Source organism: Periplaneta americana, chromosome 1 (assembly GCF_040183065.1).
Source record: "Periplaneta americana isolate PAMFEO1 chromosome 1, P.americana_PAMFEO1_priV1, whole genome shotgun sequence".
NCBI lineage: Eukaryota > Metazoa > Arthropoda > Insecta > Blattodea > Blattidae > Periplaneta > Periplaneta americana.
The window spans coordinates 133,992,231-134,015,418 of record NC_091117.1 but is presented as its reverse complement, the minus strand read 5'-3'; the positions used below and the strand labels follow the sequence as shown (position 1 = coordinate 134,015,418).

Here is a 23,188-nt window from a genome sequence, read left to right as displayed (position 1 = left end):
TTACATAGTTTTATAATAAAGAATTTTTGAATCAAACATGAAAACAGCACTATTTGCAGATGATATAGTTTTGTGGACTTCTGGATCTTCCAGACATAGAGACAAAATTCAAAATTCTGCTCTTAAAGCTCTAAATCAACTACATGAATGGAATACATCAAATTTTATGACACTCAATTTAAGCAAAAGTAACTACCAAATATTTTCACTCGGTAAAAAAGAAAGAGAATTCAATATCCAATACAATGGCCAACACCTTCCTAGGACTTATGAATCCAAATATCTTGGAGTTATTTTCGATAGTAAGTTAACATGGAGAAACCATTTGAAATACATTTCTGAAAAAGCTCGTAAAAGATTCTCCCTTCTAAAAAGACTAGCAGGAAAGAAATGGGGATGCTCTAGGAATACTTTGAACACTACATACAAAATGTTTATACAGCCAATGCTGACATACTGCGGAGAAATTTTAATTACTTCACCTTTCATAAACGACATAGAATATGTTCAAAACCAAGCTCTCAGACTCATTACTGGTGGAATCAAAACAACGCCAATAGATTCTATGAGATCACTAATATTAACAGCATCAAAATGACAATAGAAGAAAAAGCACTGATTCAATATGAAAAACTTGTCAGATTACCAGGAAACAATTGGCATTCATACAGTCCTCTCTGTAGATTGAAAACTCAAAAAAGTTTCATATCCATTGTTCAAGAATTAAAACAGAAAATCAATATCCCGAATTTAAAAGAAAACTTACAAATTAAACCAAACCCTTTATCTCTATTAAATATAGAATATAATCTAAATTTAACAGAAGAAATACTGAAATCAGAAGTAAACACTGAAATACTGAAACAATTGTCTTTAGAGACAATTAATATTAGGTACCCTCCACAAAACTGGCTTCATTTATACACCGACGGATCCTTGATCTCCACAGAACAAGGTGCCGGTGCAGGTGTTACGTGCTGTCTCTTCTCACTTTATAGATCTCTTGGATATGGAACAACAAGTTTTGATGGTGAAATCATTGCAATAAATGAATGTCTCAGGAATCTTCTATGCCACATCAATAAATTTAGGAATGCAGTTATATTGTCAGACTCCAAAGCAGCTATTCTATCAATCGTCTCTAAACACACACCTTCATCTCAAACAGCAGAAATAACTAAAATGCTCTCTCAATTAATATCACTCAATAAAAGAATTGTATTCCAATGGATACCATCCCATTGTGGAATCCTGGGAAACGAGAATGCGGATGCTTTAGCAAAGAAGGGCAGCACTGCTACTTACAGACCTGTTACTAAATCTACGTATTACTCTGTGAAGAGATTTATTAAATCTACATGCTTAGACTTCAACAAACAAAATTTGATAACTCAATCCCAAGGGAAAAAATGGAACTCTCTGCATCAAAATCCACAGTTAATTCCCGATTTACCACGAAAATCGTCTGTAGCTGCATTTAGATTGGCAACAGGCCATGATTGTTTGGCCAAACACCTGCATAGAATTGGAATATATCAGTCCCCTAACTGCCCATTGTGCAACTCAAACCAAGAAATGGATTCGGAACATCTCAAAATCTGTGCTTCAGTGGCTAGTCATGATAATATTTTTGAAAAATATTGGAGTGCAAGAGGTCAAATGACTTTATTGTCAAACGCCTGGCATTAGAAAACAGCAACAACATAATAAAGAATTATGTCGCTCACATAGTCTATTACAACTCATTGATATAAATTTAAAACATGTGTTATTTGAAGAGGTGGTGCACTGCTCCTGTGCTCCTTAAGAGAAATCGCCACTGCACTGTATATATATATTTTTTCAAAGTTAATGCATTCATTATATTGTTTATAATAAATTTCAATTTGTAATTTTGTGCTGTCTTTGTCCCTCAACGCTGCTGGAAACCTATCTCTTTGCTCTAGCAGCATGTGACCTATAAGAATAATCAATTTTGGGAAAAAAATTGCAAATTTTTTTTGGGCCCCTTATATGGATTGATGTCTTGTGAATAATTTTGTGAGGTTTCGATATCATGGCCTTCAAAACAGCTGATGGGCAACCATTTAAAGATGGCCATGTGCATATGTATTTAAACTCGGCATGCCCCACTTTCTATAATCTTATGGAATGGAACCTATAGCTGCTGAAATCTTATGGAGGAAGTCTCTGGAGATTGGTTTCTGGTATACAACAATCTTGAGTGACGGGGATTCTAAAACGTATAAACATTTAGTTGACTTGAATGTCCATGGTGATGAATACCCCATCATGAAGGAAGAGTGTGTCAATCATGTGGCAAAGTACATAGGAACTGCATTGCAACAACTGGTCCAGAATGAATTGAAGAAAGGTATCGCATTGGGTGATATAAGAACTGAAGCTTTCATCACCAAGATCACCCGTTACTATGGCAATGCTATTAGGTCTCATCCTTAGGGTGACCAGATTCGCATCGATAGAAAAGAGGACAAAGCTTCAAAAAGGAGGACATTGTTCATAAAAAGAGGACAGAAAATATATGCTTAGATTTAGGCTTATGCCTATAGTATACTATAAATTACGTAAATATCTATTTTCTTATAAAATATTTTCAGTACAGATTTAGACTTATATCATACTTAAAAGTATGTTAATATTACAAAAATAATTATTATGAAACTTAATAAAAATGCTTTTATAGTTAGCTACATATGAAAGTCGAGGGAACTGTAATTGTTAAAGAAGGCAGAAAATATCTACCCTATTTAGATTTAGGCTTAGGCCTATATTATACTTAAAATTACGTCAATATCTATTTTATTACAGCATACTTATGATAAAACTTAATAATATAAAATGATTTTACAGTTAACTACATATGAAAGCCAAGAGAACTATAATTATTATCAAAATACATAAAAAGACAGCACAAAATGTGAATTTAATATTACTTTGTATGCAAAGAGAGTTATGATCATTGGCAAAGAGTGTATTCTGTCGATGCTGCTGTCACCTACAGGAAAGTTACTTGAAAAAGACGTCAAATCAGATAATTTCAAAATATCAGACGTACAAGTTACGAAAAGGAGGACATTTCTTGATTTTTTAAAAATCCGCCCAACCCCGGACAAAGGCCTAAAAAGGAGGACATGTCCAGACAAAAGAGGACATCTGGTCACCCTACTCATTCTGATCTGAAAGAGATGAAAAAAGCAATTTATGCCATTATAGATCCACATGACACACCATTGCATCAGATATGCCTACAAGGTGAGGATTCATGGTGTTTTTATAATAGAGCAAAGGCAAAAAACCTTCCACCAGAAACTCATAACAAGAAAATTAAAACACTTCTTTCCGATTTTGTGGTTCGAAAAATGATGCCAGTTTTTCAAAGACTAGCAAGTGATTCTCTATTGGAAAGAAGCATCCGGGGAAATACTCAAAATTCTAATGTGTGTCTGCACTCAGTCATTTGGAATGATTGTCCAAAGACTATAAATGTGTCAAGGAAGAGGGTGGAAATGCCAATTTATGAAGGAATTTCGGACTTCAATTCTGGCATCACTCCTACAATTCCAAAAAGGTTGGAGGTAGTGGGATTGTCTCCAAGCAAGTACGTTCTGAAGCTAGCATAAAAAAAAAAGATGAAAGAAGAGCAAGCTACAGAGAGAAGCAAAGTTCCAGAGATATCGACACTTAGTTCGGAAGGCAAAGCAGATGGAGGAGAGGCGCCATAGGAGATCAGAAGAACTACCTATGTTCCAGGAAGTTTCTTATTGTCCCAGAACTCAGAAATAAATGTATCTTCTGTAATATTCAAGTTTAGTCAATGCTACTTTGGTCAGTTTGTTTCACTTTATTATGTGTAAAGTCTACAACATCAATTTATTGATTCCCAAAAATTGAAAAATCTTTACATCTTAGGCTCCAAAATTTTAAAACTAAAAAACTATCACACCTACACACATGAAATTTATGCAGTATATTCCAAATGAACTGGACAGTAATTCTTCCAGGCAATTTTTCATTAACTTATTGGTGAAAAAATAATTATTATACTGAACCATTTACTTTTTCAAGAAAGTTAAAAATGCGATTTCTCAATTAAAATTTATGTAAGTCAATTAGAAAAGAAAATCATGTGAAATAATTTCAGAGCAATGTATAAGCTTTCTTCTAAGCCCCTGTTTTTAAAAATTCGACCGATTAGTGTAGAAGTTGTTGGCACTGAAATCCAGAAGGGCATTTTCTTAATTTTTTAGGCCTGTGACTGTACCTAATGCGTCAAAAATGAAACTGTGGTCTACAATGTGAGTGACAAATCCACCTAGTTCTGTGATAAAAAAATTCTTTCGAAGAAACCAGTGTAAAAAAATAGATTTCTTATAGGTCCCCCCTCCTTGTCCATCATCGCTATTGGAAACCTAACTCTTTGCTCTTCTGCTCGGCCTCTTAAACATACATTTAACTGCACTTGCAGACTATGATGCATTTTCAGAGTGAGACCTAGCACATCAAGAACGATATGTGCAGCCAGAAGAGGGAAGAGGAAGTAAATTGGTTGAACCATAACTGACTCGTTAGATGTTGGTCTTCTTTTGACATGAATACGTCTATTCTTTCGGTTCGAGAGATAGATGGTAGTATGAAAATGACACGTAACACTCTGTGGTCAATGTTTATATCTTAGAAACTATACAACCTAGAGCTAAGTGACATACACCATTGTGTAGAGGATATAATTATGCACGATATAACATAACAATCAAATCAGCTGATGACGTCATCACAACGCAGCAAGGGAAAATAAAATGGCGCTGATTGCAGTACCATTTTCTTTTAGTATCTGCAGTAATCTCAGATTGAGTAAACGTATTTCGATGATTGATGTGTCATTTGAAAGGTAATGAAGAGTTTTTTAAGGTATAATAGACTGTTTGTTGTACAGTGCCTTTTAAAACAGGGATGATGCTTGTGTAAAGTGAAGTTTGGCAGCAGAATTTCAAAATGTCGAAAATTGTAGCACAAAAAGCCAAGACGAAATCGATGAAAGAACATCAGGATGATACAAAACATCGAGACGAATCGATTGGTGAGCCTGAAAGCATTGCTTAATGTTATAGATTTTATAGGGCACATCTTAAAGCCGAATGTCAGAACGGACACGTCTTAAAGCTGAATGTCAGAACGGACAAGATATGTGCAGAGCAAGTGAGTGCAATGTTTCTGCGTCTGTTGTGCCAGATATCGACATTAAAAAACGTCATGAAGTACAAGAGCAACTTGACAATACCATTTCTGTGTCCAAAAGTAATGAGAAGTTGAAACTAAATCGTAGCATTTTATTTTGCCAGACCACATAGACGTATTTCACGCCTAAAAACTTGTGGCTGTATCTGATACAGTCAATCCCATTTTTTTTTCATGTTGGGTATCAAAAAGGCCGCATGGAACTATAATGGCGTGGCAGATTTGAACACTATTACACGAGCATTTCGGAAACACGATTCTTCTCCTTTAGAGCATATGTGAAGAACTGTATCGAGTTAAAAGAGCTAGAGAAAAAACTAATAGAATTACAGATGCACGTAGAGAAAGTTTACAACTACACATTGATATATACAAGCATTAAGATGAGTTTTGTTTTAATTGATACTCTAAATAGTTTGAAGCAGTAAATTCGTTTCTTGCTGACATACTTCCCCCATTCTCCAGTTCCTTCTTGCACTCTGCATTGCAATATCACTTCCAATCATGGATATGATTCCCTGTTTCATGGTGTTTACCACTCACAGTTTCATCAAAACTGAAACCTTTGGGAGTGTTAATAATCTATTATTATTATTATTATTATTATTATTATTATTATTATTATTATTATTATTATTATTATCATCATTATTACTCCACTACCTGCACTTTATACTCTAATTTCAAATAGTATCATATACTGTCACTGCACTCGTACACAAGACCTTTTCCTGATACCATGATACTATATTGCAATAACAATAACAATATTTATTAGGTACCAATAGACTTATATATAGTACAAATTTCTGACATTCTCAAAATTTTGAAGTGCACCACACCAAAACTTTGATCAGTTGATATCACTGCTTACCTAAAGTTCATTTTATTTAATCAATGTTTGATACAGGATTTATATTGTAGTGTAGTACTGGTTGACCCTATACAGGCATTAAAATATTTCATACAAAAAATTCACATTTTTCATGGATACTGGTACATGTTTGAGTGAGATGAGTTAGAGGCAATCCCTTAGAGAAAAAAGGCAGTTTCGCAAAATTTTGTAGTTAAAGAACTTGCAAATTGAAATTGACTTCTTCGAGAGCAAATTGAAAGTTCGATTGGAGTTTTAAATAACAGCAGGGTGTCTGTGGTGTATTCCCTGATGGGCAGGTCTCAAGACAGTACCCCTTGTCAGCATTGCCGCAGAGAGCATGAAACTCTTGCACACGTCTTGGGTGCCTGTCTGTATGGGGAGGTACTGCGCAGTAGTAGGCAGCATTGCATTCGGGGCACGATAGTTCAAGCACTGAGGGATTATAGCTGTACTGTCTATGAGGAGTTTTCTGGACTGTTCACAAATGGCAGCAGTACTCGGTGCATAGATATAATTGCGTTTAAACCAAATTCGAAATCCGGAGTAATCCTGAATCCTACAGTCTGGTTTGAGTCTCATAGTGACCAGCTAGAAGAGATAAATTTTTGAGAAAAATTTATATATGACCCCATCATCAGTTATTACAAACTAAAATACAATCTGGACCAGTGGTTCCCAAAGTGGTCGTCGTGTAAAGAGCAGATAGCGGTTGGGAGATGGTTTACAAAATAAAACAAAAAATGCCTGATAACATATTTATGTTATATTTAAAAAAATAAACAGTATTTAACATAAAAATAAAAAAAAGTTTCAGTAAGTAAAAAATAATTCATGTGATAACTGTGCCTGTTTATAGCAGATAGCCTAAGTTCGATTCCCGGTTGCGGCAAGTTATTTGGTTGAGGTTTTTTCCGAGGTTTTCCCTCAACCCAATATGAGCAAAGCCTGGGTAACTTTCGGTGCTGAACCCTGGACTCATTTCACTGGCATTATCACCTTTATCTCATTCAGATGCTAAATAACCTGAGATGTTGATAAAGCATCATAAAATAACCTACTAAAAAAACATGTGAAAGCATATACTTGTATACACTTTATATTCCGATGTGCCTGTTCTTGAGAAAGTAACTTCTCAAATCTGAACTTCATATTCGATACACACACACTGGCATCATTTTCAATTTTAAGGGCTTTTTCGCTTCTGTTACGATGGCAGTCATGATGAGAAACTTGTTTTGTAAAAATACAAGTTTGCAAATGCTAGGCCTATTAAAAAAAATTTAAGAGCTTCTTCTAAGCTCGAAGTATTCTTCCTTTCTTTTGATCCAAAACTGGTCGAAGATTTACGAAGAAAATTTAGTTTCAATATTCCATCAGTAGGTACATATTTCAAAGAGTTTTTTATTAATACTGAATTTCAGCCAGTTGAACGCAATTAAACAAAATTAATTCAGTATTCATCTATGAATGTCGTATTTATTTTGTTTTGATTTTCTTCCGAAAAATATTTAAAAAATTATATTTAAAACTGTGCAAACTTAATTGTATATCTGCAAAAACAAACCCAGTATTTGCCGTATCATAAATTTTCCATGAGTTCTTTAGTACATTGGAACTAATCAAATTTCTTTTTGTCGAGAGATGTCGACCAAAAACCAAGCTTATAAATCACTCGATTTTATTTCGGCTGTTATTATGCCAACATTTTCGCTTTGCAGATTACTATTCAAAATGTTTTAAGTGTTTGAAGAATATATCAGCAAGGTAGGCCAGGCTAAGAAGCCAAAAAGAATTGAAAGATAGCTTTGCATATTCCAATTTCTCATCTTGCAGCCATCGGTACCGGTACATTTGAAGTTGGGTGGTATCCACTAGTTTTGAGTAAAATTGTCGTTTTCGATTTTACAGGGATTTGCATTTTTTAATGCGTTTAAATACCAGTACGGGATTTGGGGGGGGGGGACAGGGGGTTCGAAAATAAATGTCTTACCCAAAAGTCGCATTCTGAAAAGGTTTGGGAACCACTGAAGTAGATAATTTGAAAGTAACGGGATTGATGGTCAGAGGACGGGGAACCATTTCAAAATGTTTTGCTAATTTCTGGATATCAATGGAATTAAAGCACTCCTCCTTAGATTGGCCATAATCGCTATTAAGGAATCTGTATAATTTTGAGAAATCATCTTTATAGATTTTTAATAATGATTAATGTGTTTTATATAAATTGATTGAAAATTGCAATTATAATTATGTATATTTTAAAAAATTGTAGGCCTCATATTTTAGTTTGTAAACGGAACATTTTACAGTCACTAAATTTAATTGTTTATAACACTTTATCCTGTGACAACCCTTTAATAAGAGCAGTTTGTAGCAATAAACTAATATATATATATATATATATATATATATATATATATATGAGAACATATTCAGATTATCGATATGCAGATTATGCAGATGTGCAAAAACAAATACACATATCAATAATAGTAGTAGTAATAATAATAATAATAATAATAATAATAATAGTAATAATAATAGGTGCTTATTTATAGCTATACAGTACGTTTGAAAAGTCACGCATATTTTCTGCTGCAGCTAAATGGAAGTTTTTCGAAAAACGCTTGGACACATCAAACCGTATATTTTAAAAGACAATTTTTCATAAAAACTAATCATTCTTAGTATCATTGTTGTGCGAATTGTGACGTCATCGGAAGCATGACACCCTGTATTTTTCTGTATACTGTCGTGTTCAAAATGTTAGGTACCCATTTACGATCTGGCAATGTGAAAGATGCAGTATAAATTCCTGTTTAACATTTTCAATGACTGCTGGTGGTATTTCTCTACATGCCACTCTTATTCTTCTTTTCAACTCATCAATATCAGAAGGGCTTCGTAGCAAATACCTTACATTTAAAATAACCCCATACAAAGTAATCAAGAGGGGAAAGATCCGGTGATGTTGCAGGCCACTCTACAAATGCTCTTCTTCTGATCTATTAGGGAACACTTTATTCAGATATTGCCGTACAGAAGCAGCATAATGAGGAGAAGCACCATCTTGCTGATACCAGATGGAATCATTAGGTAATTCTGGATCCTTGAGGTTTGTGTGAAGAACGGCAAGGGCTGGCATTAATTTTTCACGCAAAAATTCCAAATACTTGTCCCCATTAAGTGTATCATAAAAAAAAAGTAGGGGCCCACAACTCTGTATCCTAGAATCCCTGCCCATACTTTTACCTTCTGGGGAAATTGCGTGTTTCTACCAGCGTGGGTTATTTCTGACCAGTACCTGCAATTTTGTCTATTCACTTCTTCATTCAGATAAAATGTAGATTCATCAGAAAAAAGCAAGCTTGATACGAAATTCGAGCCTCTATTGCAGAGGTTGCTCATTGCCTCACAGAATTACAATCTGCTGTCTCCTTCATCTTCCATTAGCTCCTGCAAGGGCTGCACATTTTTACTATTATCAAAATGTTTAGCTCCAATTCTTCAGTAGCTGATGATGGTCTACCATATCTTTGGAATCTTTCACATGTCCATTTTGATTGAATTTGTTTTGTCTTGTACTCACAGTAGATTGATAAATAGGAGGTCGATCTGGATGTATTTGATTAAAAAGTGCACATATTTCATCTTGTGTACATTTCCTGTCACCATATCCAATCATCATTAAAATCTCAATTCCCTCACTTTCACTTAATAACATCGTTATTTTCTGTTGATTTCTATACATAAACTGCTTCCATAACACCAAGAAATTCAACTACTATATTTATTTTGTTACCATAGCAACGTTTGTTGTATAAAACAATTGATGGCTTATGTAACCATGGAGAATAATAAAATCTTTCAGATGGTGTACAGAAAAATACAGGGCGTAATTTTAAAATGTTTGCGATGACGTTCAACTCGCACATCAGTGATATAAAAAATTGTTTGTTGTTGTGAAAAAGTGTCTTTAGAAATATACTGTTTGACGTGTCCGAGCGTTTTTTGAAAAAGATTTCCATTTAGCTGAAGCAGAAAACATGATAATATATAAAATTGTATTATTATTTAACAAGGAGAAAAAATATTGACAGTGTGTCGGTCTGGTCATTTCTTAAAGTTAACTTAAGTACTGGTAAAAAGCTATAAAAAGCAATGCATAAATAATTTATTTCAAAATTGTTATTGCATTGTAATCAGCTCAAGCTTTTTTCTTTTCCTTAAGAAATCACCTTATGCTGAAAGGAAGGGAGCAAAATTATATGAAAATGGTGGAAATGTCAAACGGAATCTTCACACCCATTGCTCTGATGAGATTAGTGAGAGCACTGTAGGTCCAGACTAAGAAAATTATTGTCTTGTTCCAGTACCGGTAGTGATACACATGGTTGCATATGTACTTCAATAATCATAAATAGCTACATAACTGAACAAATTCACATTTCATAATGTCTTCAATATGATTGTCATTATATTTCATGTACCATTAAATGAAATAAGTAATGATAATTTTACAACATTTATACAAATTAAGCATATTTTTACAAATTCTCCTTCACTGAATCATCGTAATTTTAACCCAGTTCGAAAGGATATATAGGGTAACGAAAAAAGTGGGCAAAACTTCAGATATGATAGAATGTTTGATAGAATGTTTTATTTTCGCTGACAGAGTTAAGTCCAAAAGGCCTTCTCTTCCACTCAACCAGCCTTAATCAATACAATATATATATTTAAATTATGAATATTTACACTAATGATTCTCCGGCAATATTTTTCAGTTAGGTTAGTTTTAATGACTACTATAGTACATGTTTATTTAATTTGATATAAGACCTATACGAAAAATAACTTAATTTATGAGCTAATATAATTCAATTCAGTCTATATGCAATATGTAAATAATTATAATTAAGTTGAAATAGCTAGTTGGTTAAATGTTGCGAATTAATTTAATAGAAGTTTACTAGAACTGTGTTATAGGAGCAAAATATAATCTAAAATATATATCAATCAATCTTCTTACTGTATCCAGCTGTTTGTTGGCAACATAAAGTCCACTAGAGTCCACCATAGTCTATTCAGTTGTTCTAAAATATATGATAAAATGAGAATAATATTAATGTAATGAGATTTTGCCATTAGAGGGTTTGTACTCTATTTATAGAAATTAATGATATAGATTCCTCATATGTATAAAAGAAAAATGGCTATATCAACATGAGTCCGGAAATGCTTAGTTAGTTTCTTAGTGTGATCATAATGTTCTTCAGTACGTTTGGTCACTGAATTATTATGATGCATTCTGTTTACATTTCCTAAGATTAATTGTTAAAAATTTCGACCTCCTGCTTTAATACAGGTCGCAGGTCGTTGTCTCATTGACATCTGAATTTGCTTGGCCTCCATGCTCACCAGATCTCACCAGATCTGTAAAGTCATTGGTATATTCGGCTCCTGTAGGTAATGGAGGATTTCTCCATCAGCAGATTCTGTAAGGATGTTAGACAATAAAAACTATGACAGGATTTTGGGAGCATGTTTGGATCTCGATGAGACGACAAACTGCTGACTGTATTTAGGTGGGAGGTACATTTTGAACTGTTCATCTAAGAAAATGTAAACAGAATGCATCAAAATAACTGCATCAGACAAACTTACTGGTGTACACTATGTTCATACTTGCAAGACCTAATCAGAAACCAAGCATTTCTGGATCCATGTTGGTACCGTAAAGTGAGGATCACGTAAGCGTAGTTCCTAAAAGGTTAATTTGGCCATCTCTTCAGTGTTGCCAACAAATACCAGATATCACCAAAGAGCATGAAGTCACAATGCCATGTATTGAAATACTTAGTAGGTAGTAGTAATAATAATAATAATAATAATAATAATAATAATAATAATAATAATAATATAGTATTAACAATAACAAATAATAACAATGTTTTGCTTATTTACTTATTTATCACATACATCATCTTTATGCTGGGAGGTGTTTTCTAAATGGTTTAATAATTCTTTAAGCTATATTTTTCTCCTGGACCTCTCGTACATTATGTTGGTAATGAGTAGATTAGCATGATCTAATATTAAAATGTATTTTGTCTGACAACATGAAATTCATTGCTTTGACTCAACGATTCACAAGACCTAACCTAAAAATGTATTTTATTTGTTTAGCCTACTTGAAATGGTTAGTACGAATTCCGAAATCAGTACCCACTTTGAAATGTATACCCTGCTTAAAAATTTTAAGTACTGGTATGCAGGGCCGCCGACAGAATTTATGGGGCCCTATGCAATACTGTACTCGGACCCCCGTTGAAAAAAGTAACAATTACAAGTTACCAGTTATTCTAACCATAATAATTATTTACAAAATAAATAAAAGATAACCCCATACACAGACGCGAACTTAAAAATATGCACTTCCATTATGTTGAAAACTTTTAGCAACATTTCACATTAGCACAATATACTACGGTACAGTATTATATTCATAAAATATTACTCTTAAACACATGTATTTTCTAACTTGCAGTCCAACATCAACAAACAACTCTCCTTGACTTCATTGATGAAAAATCATCAATTATGTCATCAAAATTTAAAGACCTAGCAAGATCGCTCTCCAGACTAAGGAGGTCAAGGTTACTCAGTCGTTCTTGACACATTGTTTATCTGAATACATTTTTTATTTCCTTCATTTTGCTGAGGGATCTTTCAGCAACAACAACTGTCACAGGAATTGTATAGAATATTGTAATGGTTATACAAATATTTGGAAATAAAGTATCCAGTTTTAATTCCCTCAGACTATTTAGAAGATTCATAGGTTTCAGTGGGGTTGGCCCAATGGCATAGCCAGACTAATTATTTTGGGTGGGTCAGACATGCAAGGTTAGAAACTCATTCTCGGAAGACTTATTTAATAACATGCAAAATTATGATAAACAATCATGCAAGGCATACCTATACAAACGCTTCGTAAGCTGAACTGGAACTGTCGAGATTTCCTAGCAACGAATCTGTCGATCGATGATGATGGGTCCTTCAATAGATCCAAACTTTTCTCCCTCTCAATGGATAGAATTGGTAGATTACAAAGCCTCGTGCTTGACATGATAGTAGAATTTTTCTTCGTTTCAGAGCTTTGAAAAGTTTTATATCATTGCCTTAATGAAGGACGAACATTTACTAATATCCATTTTTGGAGACTGAGGTGCTTCCGATAATGAGTTTGCAAGAGCAAGAATATCGTCTAAACATACCAAATAAAATGTGTCAAATTTTTCTAGCTGATGTAACAATTCAGTAGCCTCCACGGCTTCCTTCTTTTTATAGCTGCCACGCAATTTTTTAGGCCCAACCCAACTCAGTTAAATTGGCTCTTGAAGAAATGAACACCTTTTTTACTTCTTACCTTAATGCTATCGACTGTAACTATTGCTCTGGATCCATGGTTTAGTTTTAATGTTGAGTATTTTCCATAAAAAACGCAAAATTTCGCATATTTTTGGATAGGCCTGGACCACTGGGTTGGCCCTAAATTAGAGGCATGAATTGATTTTAAATATTTCGGCTCATCACTGATTTCTTTGTTAATATCTCACGTAGTCTAGCACCCATATTAATATCTTCCAATTTTTTCTGTCTCTCCTTGTGCTTCTCAGCTCCCGAATTATGCCTGTACTTGTCCAGTGTGCAGTTAAACTATAACCGGTAACACTGATGAACAGAATTTACTAGACAAACGACAACGAAAAGACGAAAGTTTCGACACAAAGCATACACTGTACTGAAAAAGAAACGTATCCTGCAATTTTGGTTTGAGAGAGTCCACTAGCATATTGTGGTGGGCGATCGGGGGTTTGGTAGTTAAAAAGGACAAGCAAATAAATAATTGAATGTGTTCAGTACAAGCGACAGGAACATAATTCAGGCAAATGCTGGGGCCTTCAATTGTCGTGTCTGTGAACATTAATGCGGGAAACCGATATTCTATTATATAAAAGTCAAATATTTACGTATGAAGTGGTAATTTGTATTAATTCTACTATTGTTGAGTTAATATGTCAAATTTATGTAACAAATGTTCTTACAAAATTTTGTACTACCCGTATGTATCTACGAATAATTATTCGTGATAATTTTAAAGTAATCAGATTCACTTAATCTGATGGGCCCTTATTGTTCACAGGCCCATATACACTCGCCCCCTTTGCCCCCCCCCCCTTCTCGGCGGCCCTGCCGGTATGTATTTTAATTTAAAATACTTCTAAGTCGCTACCATGCTGTTTCCTCTCTTGAACATTTTAATACAAATCTGTCCATTAGCCACATGCGTGTTTCATACCAAATAGATCTATAAGTTATATCTTATTTAACTACACTTATCTCAATTATAATGTTGAATTGGAATCACAACACAACTGAATTATGTATTGATATTAATATTAATACCGGTATTATTAATTATTTATTATGTTCAAATTCCACAAGGTTAGTTATACTGATCCGGAGTATACATAAGTCCCATTGCTCAAGAAAGAATCCCGTACAAATTGACGAAGATCTATTAAATATTGTAGCAGAGGTAAATAAACCACAGTCATTGCCATTAACACATATTTCTTCCATTACTACATTGCATATAGGTGAAAGAAAGTAGGGTAAAGGTTAGTAATATTGTGATACTAATAATATTATGATAGTACTTTTTCAGAATTTTTTACAATTTTACTGAGCGAGAGAAGGACCTGTTTTGTGCAGAAACTTGTCCACGAACATTCCCTTTATACATTGATCCTCTTGCTCAGTAAAATTGTAAAAAATTTCTCAAAAAGAACAGCCATAATATTATTAGTTTCAAAATATTACCAACCTTTATCTTGCCCAAAATAAAATATCTATTAAAAAAAAAAAAGAACTCAGTCATGTTGAAAAAAATCTCGTTAACCTTTATTTATAGACTACATATTCAAAGTTGCAGTTATTTTATTCAATTCTGAAAATAGCTTGAAATTCAGACTGTAGACCTCCTACTGACGAGATTCACTAAATAGTATACGCTTTTTTGCAGCTCCAGCATTACCACCTATTCAGCAAGCGCCGGTAGACCCTTGTATTCCATCCCCATGTGGTCCTAACTCTCAATGCCGAAACATTGGAGGCTCACCATCATGTTCATGTTTACCAATGTTCATTGGAATACCACCGAACTGTAGACCAGAATGTGTTATAAATTCAGAATGTCCCAGCAACCAGGCATGTATAAGAGAAAAATGTCGCGATCCATGCCCAGGATCATGTGGTACAGGAGCACAGTGCAACATTGTCAATCATATTCCTACTTGTATGTGTCAACAAGGATTTACAGGAGATCCATTTACAAGCTGTACACCCAACCCCATTCCACGTAAGAATATATTTTTAAATTTCATATGATCTTCCAAGTTACTTATTAATACCTAATTGAATTAATGATGAGGAAACTTAAAATCTCACAATTCTCAATTCCAGCTCGTGAACCAGTGGTGAATGATCCATGTAATCCATCACCTTGCGGCCCCAATGCAGAATGTCAAAGTGGGCTTTGCACTTGTCTCCCAGATTATCAAGGAGACCCGTACTCAGCTTGCAGACCGGAATGCGTAATAAGCACAGAATGCCAAAGGAATAGAGCTTGTATAAGAAACAAATGTGTCGATCCTTGCCTAGGAACATGTGGCCAAAATGCACAGTGTTCTGTTGTCAACCACATACCTATATGTAGCTGTGCCAGTGGCTACACAGGCAACCCATTCGTCAGCTGCAGATTATTACCACGTAAGAAATTATTTATAATTTAATTCCAAATATACAAATACCAGATTAGCATATACCAATTATTTAAATAAATTATATTTTATATTCTCAGCGGAAACAGCACGGAATCCCTGCAATCCCTCGCCTTGCGGACCCAACAGTCAGTGCCGCGAAATTAACGGGCAAGCGGTGTGCTCGTGCGTGCCAGGCTTCATAGGCAGTCCTCCGGCGTGCAGGCCGGAGTGTGTAGTGAGCTCAGAGTGTGGTCAGAATGAGGCATGCAGCAACCAGAAGTGTAGGAACCCGTGCCCAGGCACGTGTGGCGTGGGAGCTCGCTGCGAAGTAGTGAACCACAACCCGATCTGTAGCTGCCCGCCTCGATTCACGGGAGACCCGTTCGTCAGATGCCAGCCCATACGTAAGACACCGTCCTTGTCTTGTGCTGTATTGGTTCTTGCATGTTTGTGTGTCGTTGACATTGAAGGGTTGAAATTTGCATGTTCCCCGTGAGTGACGTCCTGATTGTTGTTCCACCCATCTAGCCGAGACGCCTGTTCAGGCTGCTCCCCAGAACCCCTGTCAGCCTTCACCGTGTGGGCCGAACGCTGTGTGCCAGGTGGCCGGGGATAGCCCCTCATGCTCTTGCCTACCCGATTACACGGGCTCTCCGCCCAACTGTCGGCCGGAATGCGTGAGCAATAGCGAGTGCGCAAGCCACCTGGCTTGTATCAACCTGAAGTGTCGAGACCCTTGTCCTGGGTCCTGCGGAGCCAATGCGGAATGCCGAGTGGTGAGCCACACGCCCACGTGCGTGTGTGCAGCGGGCTTCACCGGAGACCCGTTCACGCAGTGCGTGGTGCAGCAGGGTAAGGGAGTTTCCTGCCTAAGTAGTTGTGTTTGTGAATTGTTGTCGTTTGTGAATTGGGACTGTTTTTGCCTGACCGCCCACGACTTGGTCCCTTTCAGCGGAGCCGCTTCCCCAGGAAAGACCGACCCCCTGCGTGCCGTCCCCCTGCGGACCGAACGCAGTGTGTAGGGAACAGAACGGAGCAGGCTCGTGCGCCTGCCTCCCCGACTATGTGGGTAACCCTTACGAAGGTTGTCGGCCGGAATGCGTGTTGAACACGGACTGCGCGTCGAACCGCGCCTGCATACGCAACAGGTGCCAGGATCCTTGTCCGGGCACCTGTGGTCCGAACGCCGACTGCCAGGTTGTGAACCACTTGCCGTCTTGCACCTGCCGCCCGGGCTACACCGGCGATCCCTTCAGATTCTGCAACCTTCAGCCACCAGAACGTAAGAACTTGCCAGTCGATAGTGACTGATTGCATTTTGAGTTGGCGGTAGTGTTTGTCTGCCCCCGTAGAGGGCGTTCCTCCCCCTCCCCATTTGATCATGTTCTTTGTCTATTCCGTCCCGCAGCTGTGCAAGCAGAGCCCGGAGATCCGTGCAACCCGTCCCCGTGCGGGCCCAACAGTCAGTGTAAGCAAGTCAACGGACAGGGCGTGTGCTCATGCCTGCCCACTTACATCGGTAGTCCGCCGGGCTGTCGACCCGAGTGTGTGGTGAGCTCGGAATGCCCCCAGAACAGAGCCTGCCTGAATCAGAAGTGCGTTGATCCGTGCCCAGGGCCGTGCGGCCTCAACACCCGCTGCGAGGTGATCAACCACAGCCCGATTTGTAGCTGTCGCCAGGGTTTCACAGGAGACCCGTTCTCCAGATGTTTCGCCATCCCACGTAAGCCCCCTGAGACGTCTTGTGTTGTAGCTGTGATTTTCCTGAGCCATGAGTGAGAGTCCGCGGTGCCTGACGGTAGCTTGCCTTTGTTCTTGTAGCTCCTCCCACGCGGCCAGCAGCCCCAGTGGTCGTGGACCCGTGCGTTCCGTCTCCGTGCGGACCCAACTCCCAATGCCGAGATATTGGAGGTGCCCCGTCTTGCTCTTGCCTGGCTAATTACATGGGAGTTCCTCCCAACTGCCGACCGGAGTGCAGCATTAACTCGGAATGTCCCAGCAACAGAGCTTGCATGAGAGAGAGGTGTCGCGACCCGTGTCCGGGGTCTTGCGGTGCAGGAGCCCAGTGCAATGTCATCAACCACACGCCCGTGTGCACATGTCCGGAAGGATACACAGGAGACCCCTTCACCAACTGCTTCCCGAAACCTCCGCCACGTAAGCAAGAGATGGATTGTTTGCTCTTTTATTAAACATAAGCTTTCCCTTTTGTTTGGCGTGTGCACAGTAGTGCCGATGATGCATCATCGCCTTGACTTTTGCACAGAATAGAGAAAATGTCGCAGTAGATGGTTGGGGGAGTTGTGACAGTGATAGGTGAGGGACACAAAGAGGAAACGTACACAGTCGCACATACAGACACACGCAATGACACGTACACAACAGAGGGGAAGCGCTTGCCAGACAGGGGGACTTAATGCCATTATTTCCCGTGCGAGCCGTCGCCGCTGTTCCTCACAGCCAGGTCTTGCTTGGATTTCAGCTCCCGAACCTGTACAGTCAGACCCATGCAACCCGTCTCCCTGCGGGCCGAACGCCCAGTGTCAGGATGGAACTTGCACGTGCCTTCCGGAATACCAAGGAGACCCGTACGCCGGGTGTCGCCCTGAGTGCGTCCTAAGTACCGACTGCCCGAGAGACAGGGCCTGTATCCGAAACAAGTGCAGCGACCCCTGCCCCGGAACTTGTGGGCAGGGTGCCACGTGCGACGTCGTGAATCACATCCCGATGTGCAGTTGCCCACAGGGCATGTCTGGCAATCCATTCGTCCAATGCAGACCCGTGCCGCGTACGTAAGCCACGAGTGTTGTTGGTGCCTTGAATTAATGAGTAATAATAGTATTAGTACTAGTAGTGGTAGTGCCGTCTGAGAACGGTTGCTTTGGCTTTCGATCAGTTTGCTATACTTAGCCTAGTGTTGCTTTACGAGTATAGGTCCGTCTTGCATTCAGTGCTTCTCTCTCGCTCTCTGTCTCTTTCTCTCTCCGTGTGTGTAACTCTTGTTTCTGTCTTTCTTCCTTCCTGTATGTAGCACCTGTTGTGACGCTGCCGTGCAGCCCGTCGCCATGCGGACCCAACAGTCAGTGCCGCGAAATTAACGGGCAAGCGGTGTGCTCGTGCGTGCCAGGCTTCATAGGCAGTCCTCCGGCGTGCAGGCCGGAGTGTGTAGTGAGCTCAGAGTGTGGTCAGAATGAGGCATGCAGCAACCAGAAGTGTAGGAACCCGTGCCCAGGCACGTGTGGCGTGGGAGCTCGCTGCGAAGTAGTGAACCACAACCCGATCTGTAGCTGCCCGCCTCGATTCACGGGAGACCCGTTCGTCAGATGCCAGCCCATACGTAAGACACCGTCCTTGTCTTGTGCTGTATTGGTTCTTGCATGTTTGTGTGTCGTTGACATTGAAGGGTTGAAATTTGCATGTTCCCCGTGAGTGACGTCCTGATTGTTGTTCCACCCATCTAGCCGAGACGCCTGTTCAGGCTGCTCCCCAGAACCCCTGTCAGCCTTCACCGTGTGGGCCGAACGCTGTGTGCCAGGTGGCCGGGGATAGCCCCTCATGCTCTTGCCTACCCGATTACACGGGCTCTCCGCCCAACTGTCGGCCGGAATGCGTGAGCAATAGCGAGTGCGCAAGCCACCTGGCTTGTATCAACCTGAAGTGTCGAGACCCTTGTCCTGGGTCCTGCGGAGCCAATGCGGAATGCCGAGTGGTGAGCCACACGCCCACGTGCGTGTGTGCGGCGGGCTTCACCGGAGACCCGTTCACGCAGTGCGTGGTGCAGCAGGGTAAGGGAGTTTCCTGCCTAAGTAGTTGTGTTTGTGAATTGTTGTCGTTTGTGAATTGGGACTGTTTTTGCCTGACCGCCCACGACTTGGTCCCTTTCAGCGGAGCCGCTTCCCCAGGAAAGACCGACCCCCTGCGTGCCGTCCCCCTGCGGACCGAACGCAGTGTGTAGGGAACAGAACGGAGCAGGCTCGTGCGCCTGCCTCCCCGACTATGTGGGTAACCCTTACGAAGGTTGTCGGCCGGAATGCGTGTTGAACACGGACTGCGCGTCGAACCGCGCCTGCATACGCAACAGGTGCCAGGATCCTTGTCCGGGCACCTGTGGTCCGAACGCCGACTGCCAGGTTGTGAACCACTTGCCGTCTTGCACCTGCCGCCCGGGCTACACCGGCGATCCCTTCAGATTCTGCAACCTTCAGCCACCAGAACGTAAGAACTTGCCAGTCGATAGTGACTGATTGCATTTTGAGTTGGCGGTAGTGTTTGTCTGCCCCCGTAGAGGGCGTTCCTCCCCCTCCCCATTTGATCATGTTCTTTGTCTATTCCGTCCCGCAGCTGTGCAAGCAGAGCCCGGAGATCCGTGCAACCCGTCCCCGTGCGGGCCCAACAGTCAGTGTAAGCAAGTCAACGGACAGGGCGTGTGCTCATGCCTGCCCACTTACATCGGTAGTCCGCCGGGCTGTCGACCCGAGTGTGTGGTGAGCTCGGAATGCCCCCAGAACAGAGCCTGCCTGAATCAGAAGTGCGTTGATCCGTGCCCAGGGCCGTGCGGCCTCAACACCCGCTGCGAGGTGATCAACCACAGCCCGATTTGTAGCTGTCGCCAGGGTTTCACAGGAGACCCGTTCTCCAGATGTTTCGCCATCCCACGTAAGCCCCCTGAGACGTCTTGTGTTGTAGCTGTGATTTTCCTGAGCCATGAGTGAGAGTCCGCGGTGCCTGACGGTAGCTTGCCTTTGTTCTTGTAGCTCCTCCCACGCGGCCAGCAGCCCCAGTGGTCGTGGACCCGTGCGTTCCGTCTCCGTGCGGACCCAACTCCCAATGCCGAGATATTGGAGGTGCCCCGTCTTGCTCTTGCCTGGCTAATTACATGGGAGTTCCTCCCAACTGCCGACCGGAGTGCAGCATTAACTCGGAATGTCCCAGCAACAGAGCTTGCATGAGAGAGAGGTGTCGCGACCCGTGTCCGGGGTCTTGCGGTGCAGGAGCCCAGTGCAATGTCATCAACCACACGCCCGTGTGCACATGTCCGGAAGGATACACAGGAGACCCCTTCACCAACTGCTTCCCGAAACCTCCGCCACGTAAGCAAGAGATGGATTGTTTGCTCTTTTATTAAACATAAGCTTTCCCTTTTGTTTGGCGTGTGCACAGTAGTGCCGATGATGCATCATCGCCTTGACTTTTGCACAGAATAGAGAAAATGTCGCAGTAGATGGTTGGGGGAGTTGTGACAGTGATAGGTGAGGGACACAAAGAGGAAACGTACACAGTCGCACATACAGACACACGCAATGACACGTACACAACAGAGGGGAAGCGCTTGCCAGACAGGGGGACTTAATGCCATTATTTCCCGTGCGAGCCGTCGCCGCTGTTCCTCACAGCCAGGTCTTGCTTGGATTTCAGCTCCCGAACCTGTACAGTCAGACCCATGCAACCCGTCTCCCTGCGGGCCGAACGCCCAGTGTCAGGATGGAACTTGCACGTGCCTTCCGGAATACCAAGGAGACCCGTACGCCGGGTGTCGCCCTGAGTGCGTCCTAAGTACCGACTGCCCGAGAGACAGGGCCTGTATCCGAAACAAGTGCAGCGACCCCTGCCCCGGAACTTGTGGGCAGGGTGCCACGTGCGACGTCGTGAATCACATCCCGATGTGCAGTTGCCCACAGGGCATGTCTGGCAATCCATTCGTCCAATGCAGACCCGTGCCGCGTACGTAAGCCACGAGTGTTGTTGGTGCCTTGAATTAATGAGTAATAATAGTATTAGTACTAGTAGTGGTAGTGCCGTCTGAGAACGGTTGCTTTGGCTTTCGATCAGTTTGCTATACTTAGCCTAGTGTTGCTTTACGAGTATAGGTCCGTCTTGCATTCAGTGCTTCTCTCTCGCTCTCTGTCTCTTTCTCTCTCCGTGTGTGTAACTCTTGTTTCTGTCTTTCTTCCTTCCTGTATGTAGCACCTGTTGTGACGCTGCCGTGCAGCCCGTCGCCATGCGGACCCAACAGTCAGTGCCGCGAAATTAACGGGCAAGCGGTGTGCTCGTGCGTGCCAGGCTTCATAGGCAGTCCTCCGGCGTGCAGGCCGGAGTGTGTAGTGAGCTCAGAGTGTGGTCAGAATGAGGCATGCAGCAACCAGAAGTGTAGGAACCCGTGCCCAGGCACGTGTGGCGTGGGAGCTCGCTGCGAAGTAGTGAACCACAACCCGATCTGTAGCTGCCCGCCTCGATTCACGGGAGACCCGTTCGTCAGATGCCAGCCCATACGTAAGACACCGTCCTTGTCTTGTGCTGTATTGGTTCTTGCATGTTTGTGTGTCGTTGACATTGAAGGGTTGAAATTTGCATGTTCCCCGTGAGTGACGTCCTGATTGTTGTTCCACCCATCTAGCCGAGACGCCTGTTCAGGCTGCTCCCCAGAACCCCTGTCAGCCTTCACCGTGTGGGCCGAACGCTGTGTGCCAGGTGGCCGGGGATAGCCCCTCATGCTCTTGCCTACCCGATTACACGGGCTCTCCGCCCAACTGTCGGCCGGAATGCGTGAGCAATAGCGAGTGCGCAAGCCACCTGGCTTGTATCAACCTGAAGTGTCGAGACCCTTGTCCTGGGTCCTGCGGAGCCAATGCGGAATGCCGAGTGGTGAGCCACACGCCCACGTGCGTGTGTGCGGCGGGCTTCACCGGAGACCCGTTCACGCAGTGCGTGGTGCAGCAGGGTAAGGGAGTTTCCTGCCTAAGTAGTTGTGTTTGTGAATTGTTGTCGTTTGTGAATTGGGACTGTTTTTGCCTGACCGCCCACGACTTGGTCCCTTTCAGCGGAGCCGCTTCCCCAGGAAAGACCGACCCCCTGCGTGCCGTCCCCCTGCGGACCGAACGCAGTGTGTAGGGAACAGAACGGAGCAGGCTCGTGCGCCTGCCTCCCCGACTATGTGGGTAACCCTTACGAAGGTTGTCGGCCGGAATGCGTGTTGAACACGGACTGCGCGTCGAACCGCGCCTGCATACGCAACAGGTGCCAGGATCCTTGTCCGGGCACCTGTGGTCCGAACGCCGACTGCCAGGTTGTGAACCACTTGCCGTCTTGCACCTGCCGCCCGGGCTACACCGGCGATCCCTTCAGATTCTGCAACCTTCAGCCACCAGAACGTAAGAACTTGCCAGTCGATAGTGACTGATTGCATTTTGAGTTGGCGGTAGTGTTTGTCTGCCCCCGTAGAGGGCGT

At 41.4% G+C, this 23,188-nt stretch overlaps 1 protein-coding gene across 1 annotated transcript in view; it reads left to right on the top strand.

The window, feature by feature from the left end:
• The window catches only part of dpy (dumpy), a 673,297-nt gene that overhangs the window by 502,494 nt on the left and 147,615 nt on the right, over window positions 1–23,188 (top strand). Inside the window, exons 88-104 of the mRNA XM_069827690.1 lie at window positions 15,225–15,560; window positions 15,665–15,970; window positions 16,062–16,367; window positions 16,492–16,815; window positions 16,916–17,245; window positions 17,372–17,686; window positions 17,785–18,120; window positions 18,446–18,751; window positions 18,995–19,300; window positions 19,425–19,748; window positions 19,849–20,178; window positions 20,305–20,619; window positions 20,718–21,053; window positions 21,379–21,684; window positions 21,928–22,233; window positions 22,358–22,681; window positions 22,782–23,111. Coding sequence (XP_069683791.1) covers window positions 15,225–15,560; window positions 15,665–15,970; window positions 16,062–16,367; window positions 16,492–16,815; window positions 16,916–17,245; window positions 17,372–17,686; window positions 17,785–18,120; window positions 18,446–18,751; window positions 18,995–19,300; window positions 19,425–19,748; window positions 19,849–20,178; window positions 20,305–20,619; window positions 20,718–21,053; window positions 21,379–21,684; window positions 21,928–22,233; window positions 22,358–22,681; window positions 22,782–23,111 — 5,436 coding nt within the window. The remainder of the gene's footprint in view (window positions 1–15,224; window positions 15,561–15,664; window positions 15,971–16,061; window positions 16,368–16,491; window positions 16,816–16,915; window positions 17,246–17,371; window positions 17,687–17,784; window positions 18,121–18,445; window positions 18,752–18,994; window positions 19,301–19,424; window positions 19,749–19,848; window positions 20,179–20,304; window positions 20,620–20,717; window positions 21,054–21,378; window positions 21,685–21,927; window positions 22,234–22,357; window positions 22,682–22,781; window positions 23,112–23,188) is intronic.